Source organism: Bos indicus, chromosome 22 (genome assembly GCF_029378745.1).
Source record: "Bos indicus isolate NIAB-ARS_2022 breed Sahiwal x Tharparkar chromosome 22, NIAB-ARS_B.indTharparkar_mat_pri_1.0, whole genome shotgun sequence".
NCBI lineage: Eukaryota > Metazoa > Chordata > Mammalia > Artiodactyla > Bovidae > Bos > Bos indicus.
Genome location: NC_091781.1, coordinates 56,231,640 through 56,243,910, shown reverse-complemented (window position 1 = coordinate 56,243,910; position 12,271 = coordinate 56,231,640). Strand labels below are relative to the sequence as shown.

The following is a 12,271-nucleotide window of genomic DNA, read 5'->3' as shown; positions in this document are numbered from 1 at the left end:
ATGCCCAAGCTCCTGCACTGCCGGTAAATGGTTGAACTGAAATGCAGCTTGGTCTGTAAAGCCTGGGTCCTAGTTTGTGACCCTCTTCCTGTATTTGCTTTATTCACGTTTATAAGCAGCTGCTAGGCTAGCCCTTCAGGCCTTGGGTGGGCAGGGAGACGTGAGGATGCTTCCTGGAAGAGATGAAGGGGGAGAAGAAGGGGGAAAGGACATCCTTGTCTAGTGCTGGGGTGCTGTGGAGAATGGCATGGAGGTTTGAAGGAGCATGGGCTGACTGTAAGAGACTCATTTTGACTTGGGATCTTGGGAACTAAACTCAGGAGCTTGACCTTCATCCTAAAAGTAGAGGGGGCACCATCAAAAGTGAAGAGACAACACACAGAGTGAATGAGAAATTTTTCAAATCATTTATCTGATAAGGGACTTGCATCTGAAATATGTGAAAAAACTCTTCAGTTCAGTTCAGTTGCTCAGTCGTGTCTGACTCTTTGTGACCCCATGGACTCAGTACGCCAGGCCTCCCTGTCCATCACCAGCTCCCGGAGCTTGCTCACACTCATGGCCATTGTCAGTGATGCCATCCAACATTTCATCCTCTGTCGTCCCCTTCTCCTCCTGCCTTCAATCTTTCTCAGCATCAGGGGCTTTTCAAATGAGTCAGTTCTTCGCATCAGGTGGCCAAAGTATTGGAGTTTCAGCTTCAGCATCCGTCCTTCCAGTGCCTATTCAGGACTGATTTCCTTTAGGGATGGACTGATTGGATCTTCTTGCAGTCCAGGGGACTGTCAAGAGTCTTCTCCAACACCACAGTTCAGAAGCATCGATTCTTCAATGCTCGGCTTTCTTTATAGACCAACTCTCACATCCATACATGACTCCTGGAAAAACCATAGCCTTGACTAGATGGAGCTTTGTTGGCAAAGTAATGTCTCTGCTTTTTAATATGCTGTCTAGGTTTGTCATAGCTTGTCTTCCAAGGAGTAAAAAACTCCTACAAGTCAATAATAAAAAGACAACTTAATTAAAAAATGGAAAAGGGATCTGAATGGACATTTTTTCAAACAAGAAATACATGTGGCCAAGTAAGCAAATGAAAAGATGTCCAACATCATTAGCTACCAGGAAAATGCAAATCAAACTCACACTGAGACCTACTCCACACCCACTAGGATGGAGAGGTTGGCACCCTTGTATACTACTGGCAGGAATATAAAATGGTATACCCAGCCACTTTTTAAGTAGTTATTAAAGGTTAAATGCGAAGTTACTATATGACCCAGCAACTCTACTAGATATCCATATCTAAGAAAGATGAAAACGTACATCTGCACAAAAATTTATATGCAAATATTCATATTCAGCGTTTTTCATAATAGCCAGAAATAGGAAGAACTGAAATGTTTATCGATTCATGCATGGGAAAAAAAAATGGGGAATATCCGTACAATGGAATATTATTCAGCAGTGAAAAGGAGTGAAGTACTGGTGCAGACTGGAAAAGGGTGAACTGGTCACAAAAGGCCACGCGGTCTGTGTTTCCGTTTATATGAAGTGTCCAGAATAGGCAGATCTATAGACAGGAAGTAGATCAGTGGTTGCCAGGGGGTGGAAAGAGAAGGAAAAGGGGATTGACTGCTACAGGTACAGGGCTTCTTTTTGGGGTGTTGCCGTTGGTGATGATGGTTATACAACTCCAGATGTAGTAAAAGCTAATGAAGTGTACACTTGACATGGGCGAATCGTGTGGTGCGTGAAACACCTGAATAAGTTCGTTCCAAAGAGAATAGGATGAGTGTCGTTATAGAATAAGAACAACTTTTAAAACATTGAATGGACTTAGTTTTGTGAAGTACAAAAAAAGGAAAGAAGGAGGGAAGGAAAAGAAAAGCAGAAAGAAAAAGAAATTGCCCTCAGGACTGAGGGAAATGCTGAAGCCTAGCAAGGGCTGTGAGCAGAGGGGGAGGCCTAACGGGAGAAGACCATCTGGGGTGTGGATTGACTGCGGAGCTAAGACACAGCCCTGGAGCCGTTGGGTGGGACTGGGGGAGACCCTGGAGGGTTTGTCCGTGTGGAGAGGATGGGGTGCTCTAGAGGGCTGGGCTGTGTTCGTGACGGAATCTGTCACATGGAGAACGCTGGCCAGTTCTCCATGTAAAGGATGGAGGGAAAAGCCCTTGATCGTGTTGCGATGATCATGAATTCAGCATGCATCTCCCTTGGTGTGTTCTCTTTCTTCAGATCGGGAAGGACCACTCCCTGAACTTTGACCCCTGCTGCATCAGCTACTTTACTAAAGGGGAGTACATTTTGCTGGGGGGATCAGACAAGCAAGTGTCCCTTTTCACCAAGGATGGTGTACGGCTTGGGGCCGTTGGGGAGCAGACCTCCTGGGTGTGGACGTGTAAAGTGAAGCCTGACTCCAACTACGTGGTAAGAAGGAGGAGTTGGTTGGTTGGGCCACCACCCGAGTAGTCAGTGAACATCGGCCGTGTTTAGCCAGTCAGATCACTGACATTTGTTCCTGACAGGCAGGTCTGTCTCCACAGAGGACTGAGAACTGACAGGCTCGTTCTCCGCAGGTGGTGGGCTGCCAGGATGGCACCATTTCCTTCTACCAGCTGATTTTCAGCACAGTCCACGGGCTCTACAAGGACCGCTACGCCTACAGGGATAGCATGACTGATGTCATTGTGCAGCACCTGATCACCGAGCAGAAAGGTAAGCGGCGGGTACGGCCCCTCTGCCCACCAGATGCTGGGAAGAGGGGCCGGTCGACAGGGCTGCTCACAGGGCAGGTGAGATGGTAGGGCGTGTTGCTCCTTGGTGTTCTGGGCACGTGTTGGACCACTGGGTCTCGCTCTTTTGTGTGGTGGGAGCATGGAGAGGATATTGATGTCTTTGAAGCAATGAACCCTCTTTCCAAAAAAAAAATTTGCAGCTAATGCTAAGGGGAAATGGACTGCCTGGCTAAGGGAGGACAGCATACAACAAGTCAGAGCCGGGGGCTGGGCGACCTGCATGGGTCTCTGCGGACCTGTGTCCTCTCTGATCACAGTCCCTTCTGGGGTGCTTCTCCCCCAGCTCCGTGTCCACTCACCTCCTGGCGGGTGCTCCCCCCAGAGAGAAGGAGGCAGTGGGTTGCATGGGCTGGGTCAGAAGGCCAGAGTTCCAGGCCTCGGGTAGCCAGGCCCTTCCTCCGTCCACCCAAGTGGCCATGCTGGCTCAGTGGGCTGAGAATCTGCTTATTTCAGGGGCAGTCGTCTGTAGGTGTCCCGGCCACAGCACATTGCAGGGGCCTGTGTGTGGGGGTCCAGGTCGAGGGGTGTCTTGCAGAGTCAGGTGGCATTCTCTGGTCCCCCACCTGGGAGCACCTCTGATGAAAGACTCCAGCTGCGATGCTGAGGCTGCAGCGGGTCAGGCGGTTCCCTGCTGTCCTTGCTGAGGGACTTTCTCCACCTGTAGCGGGAGTGTGAGACCCTAGCATGTGCCAGAAACTGCCTTCGGCTCCCTGTTGGCAAGAGTGCTGGGTGGCAAGTGTCCAGAGCTGTGGGCAGTTACCCAGACGTGTTCCTGACCATAAGGGGCTATTGGTGCCATTCAGAGATTTATCTTCAGCAAGCGATGGTAGCACAGAGACTTCTACTTTGCACAGTCAGATGTAAGCTCAAGGCCACAAAGATTTGTATGCGACTCAGTGTTTAGCAGAGTTGATTGCGTATTAGACACTTTGTAAAGGTTTTTTGATGAGTGTGTCTCCTTTAATTGCCTCTAGCATTAAGTAAATGATGGCTTTTAATTTCTCTGCCTTCTCCCTTACCTAATAGCCTCTTGTTCGAGCTGGTTTTTTTTTTCCCCTCTTTCACAGTTCGGATTAAATGCAAAGAACTTGTCAAGAAAATTGCCATCTACAAGAATCGATTAGCGATCCAGCTGCCCGAGAAGATCCTCATCTACGAGCTGTACTCAGAGGACTCGCTGGACATGCGGTACCGGGTGAAGGAGAAGATTGCCAGGAAGTTCGAGTGCAACCTCCTGGTGGTGTGTGCCGACCACATCATCCTCTGTCAGGTGGGCGGCAGCGGCTCAGAGGGCGGGCTGCATCCACTTCATCCTCCCCCTGGGAGCGGGTTACCCACCTCCCAGCTCTAGAGTCGGTCGCTAGAAGAAAGCTCCTTCCCATCAAGCTCAGTGGCTGTTCATTGCTTTCATGCTTATTGGCATCTGGAGGGGTCAGAGCCTACCAGAAAGCTATAGGCCGTAAACTGGGGAATACGGGGACTGTGGTCTTCCCAGGTGGTCCTAGTGGTAAAGAACCCGCCTGCCCATGCAAGAGACACATGTAAGAGACATGGGTTCGATCCCTGGGTCAGGAAGATCTCCTGGTGAAGGAAATGGCAACCCACTCCAGTAATCTTTTCTGGAGAATCCCATGGACAGAGGAGCCTGGCAGGCTACAGTCCACAGGGTCGCAAAGATTTGGACACGACTGGAAGGACTGGGCCCTGTTGGTCCAGTGGTTAGGACTCTGCACTCTCGCTGCTGAGGGCCTGGGTTCAATCCCTGGGAGGGGAGCTAAGATCTTCCCAGACTTGAGGCCAAAAACAAAAAAACCGAAAAATACATTTTTGTATTGCACAAAGCACTGTGTTGAACTGGGATTGTGTATATTTTAATGACTTGAAGCATACATTGATATCCCACAAAATGAAGGTCAGTGTCGTTTTGGTAAACGTATACACACAGAAATTTATGCTCACTTTCAATTGAACAACAAAAAAATTTATGATATCAACTCAAAATAGTAAAGGAAGTTTTACTTCCTGATAATTTTTTTGACAAAAAAAAGATTTGTCAACTTAGAGCTTCCTAGAAGCTGTCTAGGTTGATGCCAGGAATGCCTGCGGAGACCGTAAGAGAAGCCCAGCCCAGCCACTTTCCTGGAAGTAGAGGTGGATTTGGTTTTGTAAAATTAAGCCTATTGGAAGTGATAAAGTGGAAGAAATCCTTTAAGAATCACATATGTAAGATACTATTAAAAAAATCTCTCTAAAAATCTCAAGTTAAAGCAGTTTAGGGGTTGTTGTTATTTAGTCACCAAGTCATGTCTGCCTCTGTGACCCCACAGACTGTAGCCCTCCAAGCTCCTCTATCCATGGGACCGTCCAGGCAAGAATACTGGAGTGGGTGGTCATGCCCTCCTCCAGGGGATCTTCCCGACCCAGGGATCGAACCCGCGTCTGTCGTGTCGCAGGTGGATTCTTTACCACTGGGCCACCTGGGAAGCCCAAGGGTAGGGGCGCCACGGGTTACAGATGTGTTTCCGCGTGCAGCCCCTGGCTGTGGCTGCCCGAGGCCTGCTGAAGATGGAGGCTGAGCTGGGCTCCTCAGGGAAGGCTTGTGTGAAGCTGCCAGGCACGGGGTCTAGATGGGTTCAGTGGGAACAGAGTGTGGAGGCAGTTTTCACCCTGTAGGCACAGGCAGACCTCCTTGGGCGCCCGGGCACGCCTGTCCTGCTTGCGATCACCCGGAGCTGCGCTTGTTTTCTAGGAGAGGCGGCTGCAGTGCCTGTCCTTCAGCGGCGTGAAGGAGCGGGAGTGGCAGATGGAGTCTCTCATTCGCTACATTAAAGTGATCGGTGGCCCCCCAGGAAGGGAGGGTCTGCTGGTCGGCCTGAAGAATGGACAGGTGAGTGCACCCTGGCGTCTCCCATTAGGCCAGTCATCTGCAGGCAGACACAGGCAGCCAGAGTAGTGCTGACTCCGAGGTGGGTTCCTGGAGCAAGCAAAGGGCTCCCCCGCTGCACCCCCACCTCTCGCCCCACAGGCATGTTGGAGGGCAGCCCGGGATCCTGTTTTATGTGGCCAGCGTCAAGCCAGAGCCACGATGGCTTCTACTCAGCATGCCACGTTCTGGCAGAGTTGGCTCTGCAGCCTCTGGGCTGCCATGGAGGCTTCGTGGATTTAAGGTCACCCAGGAGGTGGGAGACTTGTTGGAGATTCAGTTTCAGTGTCTTCACAGGGAGGGAGATGGAGCTCATTCCTTAGATGAGATGCCTGTTAGAGCAGTGAATGGGTCAAGGAATGTGTTCTAGCTTGCATCTCAGAGGGTGCTAGTCCCCAGGCTCTTACCAGATGTTTTAAAGAAAACGGGCCGTATGTTCAAATAGAGGTGGAAAATCTAGGTTACAAAAAGTTGAACAGATTTGTGTGTGTGTTCTTTGCTCAAAAGAAGAAAGTTCTAAGTGGGTTACATGGAAATGTGAAAGGGAAAATATAACTGCATAAGCCTGAGAGCCAAGCTGTCTGGCAGATGGCTGTGGCTGAGGCTTGTTAGGCCTTTCCTGGGGCTGAAAGTCATAGGGGATGAGATTAGCAGAGGCTGCAGAGTGTCAACATTACAGTGAAGGAGAGCTGGCTTCTTCCTCTCGTCAGCTGTCGTTTCCAGTGCAAGACTGGAGAGCTTGGGCTCTGTGGGCAGGTGAACCTGGGGCCGTGTGCATGCTGAGCAACTCACGAGCTGTGTGATCCTGAGCAAGTCACTTCACCTCTCTGAGGCTCAGATGTTACAAATGAGAATCCCACGTGTTTCACCCACATGCTTTGCAGCCCATGTTTCACAGGACTGTCAAGCACAGTCAGTAACTGGTAGCTGTTTCCATCCTCCTCACCATCCTCACCATTCTCCCATCCTCCTCACCATCCTCACCATTCTCCCCATCCTCCTTACCATCTTTACCATCCTCCACATCCTCCCTATCACCGTCAGCATCCTCCTCCCCATCATCCTCACCATCATCCTCCCCATCCTCACCATCATCACCATCCTCCCCATCATCTTCATCCTCACCATCATTCTCCCCACCATCCTCACCATCCTCCCCATCCTTCTCACCATCCTCACCATCCTCCCCATCATCTGCACCATCCTCTGCATCATCCTCACCATCTTCACCATCCTCCCCATCCTCCTCCCCATCCTCCTCACCATCCTCACCATCCTCCCCATCCTTCTCACCATCCTCACCATCCTCCCCATCATCTGCACCATCCTCTGCATCATCCTCACCATCCTCACCATCCTCCCATCCTTCTCACCATCCTCACCATCCTCCCCATCCTCCTCACCATCCTCCCCATCCTCCCCATCATCCTCCCCATCATCCTCACCCTCCTCCCCATCCTCCCCATCATCCTCACCATCCTCCCCATCCTCCTCACCATCCTCACCATCCTCCTCATCCTCCCCATCCTCCTCACCATCCTCCCCATCCTCCTCACGATCCTTCCCATCCTCCGCATCATCCTCACCATCCTCGCCATCATCCTCACCATCCTCACCATCCTCATTACCATCCTCACCATCCTCCCCACCATCCTCCCCATCCTCCCCATCCTCCCCATCCTCCTCCCCATCCTCCCCATCCTCCTCACCATCCTTCCCATCCTCCGCATCATCCTCACCATCCTCGCCATCATCCTCACCATCATCCTCACCATCCTCATTACCATCCTCACCATCCTCCCCACCATCCTCCCCATCCTCCCCATCCTCCTCCCCATCCTCCCCATCCTCCTCACCATCCTTCCCATCCTCCGCATCATCCTCACCATCCTCGCCATCATCCTCACCATCATCCTCACCATCCTCACCATCCTCATTACCATCCTCACCATCCTCCCCACCATCCTCCCCATCCTCCCCATCCTCCCCATCCTCCCCACCATCCTCACCATCCTCACCATCCTCCTCACCATCCTCCCCATCCTCCTCACCATCCTCCCCATCCTCCTCCCCATCCTCCGCATCATCCTCACCATCCTCTCCATCATCCTCACCATCCTCCTCACCATCCTCACCATCCTCCCCACCATCCTCCCCATCCTCCCTATCCTCAGCATCCTCCCCATCCTCCTCACCATCCTCCCCATCCTCCTCACCATCCTTCCCATCCTCCGCATCATCCTCACCATCCTCACCATCATCCTCACCATCCTCACCATCATCCTCACCATCATCCTCACCATCCTCCTCACCATCCTCCCCATCCTCCTCACCATCCTCACCATCCTCCCCATCCTCCCCATCACCCTCACCATCCTCCCCATCCTCCTCGCCATCCTCCCCATCCTCCTCACTTTCCTCCCCATCCTCTTCACCAATCTCATCATCCTCCCCAGCATCCTCCCCATCCTCCCCATCCTCCTCACCATCCTCCCCATCCTCCTTACCATCCTCCCCATCATCCTCACCATCCTCCCCATCCTCCTCACCATCCTCCCCATCCTCTTCACCAATCTCACCATCCTCCCCAGCATCCTCCCCATCCTCCCCAGCATCCTCCCCATCCTCCTCACCATCCTCCCCAGCATCCTCCCCATCCTCCCCATCATCCTCAGCATCCTCCCCATCATCCTCACCATCCTCCCCATCCTCTTCACCATCCTCACCATCCTCCCCAGCATCCTCCCCATCCTCCTCAGCATCCTCCCCATCCTCCTCACCATCCTCCCCGTCATCTTCCCCATCCTCCTCACCATCCTCCCCATCTTCCCCGTCATCTTCCCCATCCTCCTCCCCATTCTCCCCATCCTCCTCACCATCCTCACCATCCTCCCCAGCATCCTCCCCATCCTCCTCAGCATCCTCCCCATCCTCCTCACCATCCTCCCCGTCATCTTCCCCATCCTCCTCACCATCCTCACCATCCTCCCCATCCTCCCCATTCTCCCCTTCGTCCTCCCCATCCTCCCCATCATCCTCCTCATCCTCCTCATCATCCTCACCCTCCTCCCCATCCTCCCCATCCTTCTCCCCATCCTTCTCATCCTCCCCTTCTTCATCCCCATCCTCTCCATCCTCACCATCCTCACCATCATCCTCCCCATCATCCTCACCCTCCTCCCCATCCTCCCCATAATCCTCGCCATCCTCCCCAGCATCCTCTTCTTGCTGTGGTTACACCGGATGTCTGTCACTGTTTACAGGAGCCTTTTCCCGTGTGAGTTTGTGACTGTGCTGTCTTCTAATCCTTCATTTTGGGCAGTGCTGTTAACTGTCCCCCGTCAAGCGGACATTTGATGGGTTGGTCGTGTCTCGGGGCCTGTGGTTACGTAGGCAGCCTCTGATGGGCCACACTCTGGTCCCTGTGGGAAGCCGCCTCTCCCTTTCCTCCTCTGCACAGAGCCTCCGGTGAAGTTAGTGGCGATGGTGCTTGTAGAACACAGGGGTTCCAGCAACGTGCCGGTGTTCCAGGGTGTGTGGCCATGGTTACTCACGCTTTCCCCTCTGAAATTTTGCCAGATCCTCAAGATCTTCGTGGACAACCTCTTCGCCATCGTCCTGCTGAAGCAGGCCACCGCCGTGCGCTGCCTGGACATGAGCGCCTCCCGCAACAAGTTGGCCGTGGTGGACGAGAACGACATGTGCCTGGTGTACGACATCCACACCAAGGAGCTGCTGTTTCAGGTGACCTCCGGAGTGCCCAGGACAGGGCCCTTGGGTTCGAGACCCTCCCTCGCTTCCCAGCCCCTGCAGGAAGGGCTCTGGGGGAGCAGGGAGGTGCAGAGGCACAGAGTCTGAGAGCGCTGGCCCAGCCCGCCCCTCGCACACAAGCTGCAGGAGTTGGCTGAGCCTTGTGGGCTTCGGTTTCCACGCTGGGAAGATGGGCAAGTTATACCTTTCTTATGAGATTACTGTGAGCAGTGAATGAGTAACAAGTCTCAGTGGGGCCCGTGAGGGCTCTCCGTACGTGGGTTAACGTGAAGATGATTCTTTGGGAAAAGTCTGCTTCTCACGGACCGGAGGCCTGCCTGTATCTGCGACTGCCCTGAGACAGAGTCAGGGAACAGGACCAGGTCTGTCACCTGAAAGAGGGCAGGGGAGGGGAGCCCTCCCTCTGCCATTTCACAGGGGTGCCCCGCAGCCAGCTGATGCGGAGTGTTTGGGGGGGATAGGCACTGCTTACACACCGCCTAGGCTGGAGGAAGTGTCACCGGAGAAAAGGGCCCACAGGCTCCGTGCCCAGTGCTGGCTGGCTTTCTGCTGGGCTGGGCGCTGGCTTTGCCTCTCGAGGGCTTTGTAAGTGGTCAAGGCCATTTGCCTGACACGAGTTGCCCGCGAGCTGAACCCTCCCCTGACTGGCTTCCTCAGCTGCTGCGGCTTTCCCTGTGTGGTGGGCAGAGTGAGGTCCCTTCCTCAGAGCGCTATGTCCTCGGCAGTGACATTAACACGGCAGAGGGGTGCTGCCTCGGATTGGGAAGGGGATGCCTGGCTACCGCTGGGCTGAGGCGACTCCGTCATAGCTACTCGCCCTCGTCACTGGGAGCCAGAGTGGTTTCGAGGAAGGAAAGAGCACAGGATTTGTCTTCAGACAGACCTGCCTCCACCCCTGCTTTCATCACTGTGCCGGTCTCGAGCAAGCCAGTGAACCTCTCGGAGCCTCGGTTGCTCTTTACCTCTAAAATGCAAGTAGTACCTGCCCCCTCCCAGAACTGCTGCAGGGCTAAACAAGCTGCCGTAGAACCTGGCTCAGCGCCTGGCACAAACCAGGGCCCTCGGTGTTGCTTCTCGTCTCCCCAGACTCAGCACCCACGGCCGCAGGTGTCACTAGGTTAGCAGGGCCCCAGTTGTGAATCTGCAGCTGAGCCTCAACAGGAGTGGAAGAGCCTGTGTCCTTCCCAGCCCCCGCTGAGGGTTCTGCAGGAGGCAGAGGGGAGTAATTCTCCAAGTTGCCAGGAGACACGGACATTCCCAGCTATCTTTTTCTCCTCTCTGCTGCCCCAGCCGCCTGCAAACAGAAAACACTTACATTGTTTTTTCCTCATTATGAAAGTAAACCATGTTCATTATAAACGACTCAGCCATCATAACAGGTTCTAGGCAGAAAGGGATGAACATCTGCTGGTCCCTGGGGCTCCAGAGCTGAGCAGAAACCTTTGAGGGGAACTTTCAGGGAAGGCACCCCAGGGTGCCTCCTGGGGTGACTGTAGTTTTGTTGTTCAGTTGCTAGGTTATGTCCAGCTGTCTGTGATCCCATGGACTACAGCATGCCAGGCTTCCCTGTCCTTCACCATCTCTTGGAATTTGCCCAAACTCAGGTCCTTTGATTCAGTGATGCCATCCAACCCTGTCATCCTCTGTCGACCCCTTCTCCTCCTGCCCTCAATCTATCCAGCCTCAGGGTCTTTTTCCAATGAATTGGCTCTTCGCATCTGTGGCCAAAGCATTGGAGCTTCAGCTTCAGTCTTTCTAATGAATAACTTAGGGTTAATTTCCTATAGTATTGACTAGCTGGATCTCCCTGCTCCCCAAGGGACTCTCAAGAGTCTTCTCCAACAGCACAGTTCGAAAGCATCCATTCTTTGGCGCTCAGCCTTCTTTATGGTCCACCTCTGCCATCCATACACGACTTCTGGAAAAACCTTAGCCTTGGCTAGGTGGACCTTTGTCGGCAAGGTGATGTCTCTGCTTTTTAATACACTGTCTAGATTTGTCATAGCTTTTCTTCCAAGGAGCAATTTTAATTTAATGGCTTAATTTTAATTTTATGGCTGCAGTCACCATCTGCAGTGATTTTGGAGCCCAAGAAAGTAAAATCTCTCATTGTTTCCATTATTTCCCCATCTATTTTCCATGAAGTGATGGGACCAGATGCCATGATCTTAGTTTTTTGAATATTGAGTTTTAAGCCAGCTTTTTCACTCTCCTCTTTCACCTTTATCAGAAGGCTCTTTATTTCCTCTTCACTTTCTTCCTTTTGAGTGGTATCATCTGCGTATCTGAGGTTGTTGATATTTGTCTCAGTAGTTTTGATTCCAGCTTGTGCTTCATCCAGCCTGGTCTTTTTTATGATATATTGTATATGAGTTAAATAAGCAGAGTGACAATATAGAGCCTTGATACACTCCTTTCCCAATTTTGAACCAGTCTGTTGTTCTAAGTCCAGTTCTAACTGTTGCTTCTTGACCTGCATACAGGTTTCTCAGGGGACAGGTAAGGTGGTCTGGTATTCCTGTTTCTTTAAGAATTTTCTACAGTTTGTTGTGATCCACAGGCTTTAGCATAGTCCATGAAGCAGAAGTAGATGTTTTTCTGGAATTCCCCTGCTTTTTCTGTGTCCAGCAGATGTTGGCAATTTGACCTTTGGTTCCTCTGCCTTTTCCAAATCCAGCCCGTACATTTTAAAGTTCTTTGTTCATGTACTGTTGAAACTTAGCTTGAAGGATTTTACATGTGTGAATTGTCAGCGCAGAGACAATATATTATTTTCTAC

The 12,271-nt window shown here is 52.1% G+C and overlaps 1 protein-coding gene across 4 annotated transcripts in view; it reads left to right on the top strand.

Moving 5' to 3' along the window:
* IFT122 (intraflagellar transport 122) overlaps positions 1–12,271 on the top strand; it is a 68,960-nt gene that overhangs the window by 23,108 nt on the left and 33,581 nt on the right. For all 4 annotated transcript variants that reach the window (XM_070776900.1, XM_070776899.1, XM_070776898.1 and 1 more), the window contains 5 exons: positions 2,239–2,430; positions 2,580–2,718; positions 3,866–4,068; positions 5,548–5,685; positions 9,301–9,465. In XM_070776900.1, coding sequence (XP_070633001.1) covers positions 2,239–2,430; positions 2,580–2,718; positions 3,866–4,068; positions 5,548–5,685; positions 9,301–9,465 — 837 coding nt within the window. The remainder of the gene's footprint in view (positions 1–2,238; positions 2,431–2,579; positions 2,719–3,865; positions 4,069–5,547; positions 5,686–9,300; positions 9,466–12,271) is intronic.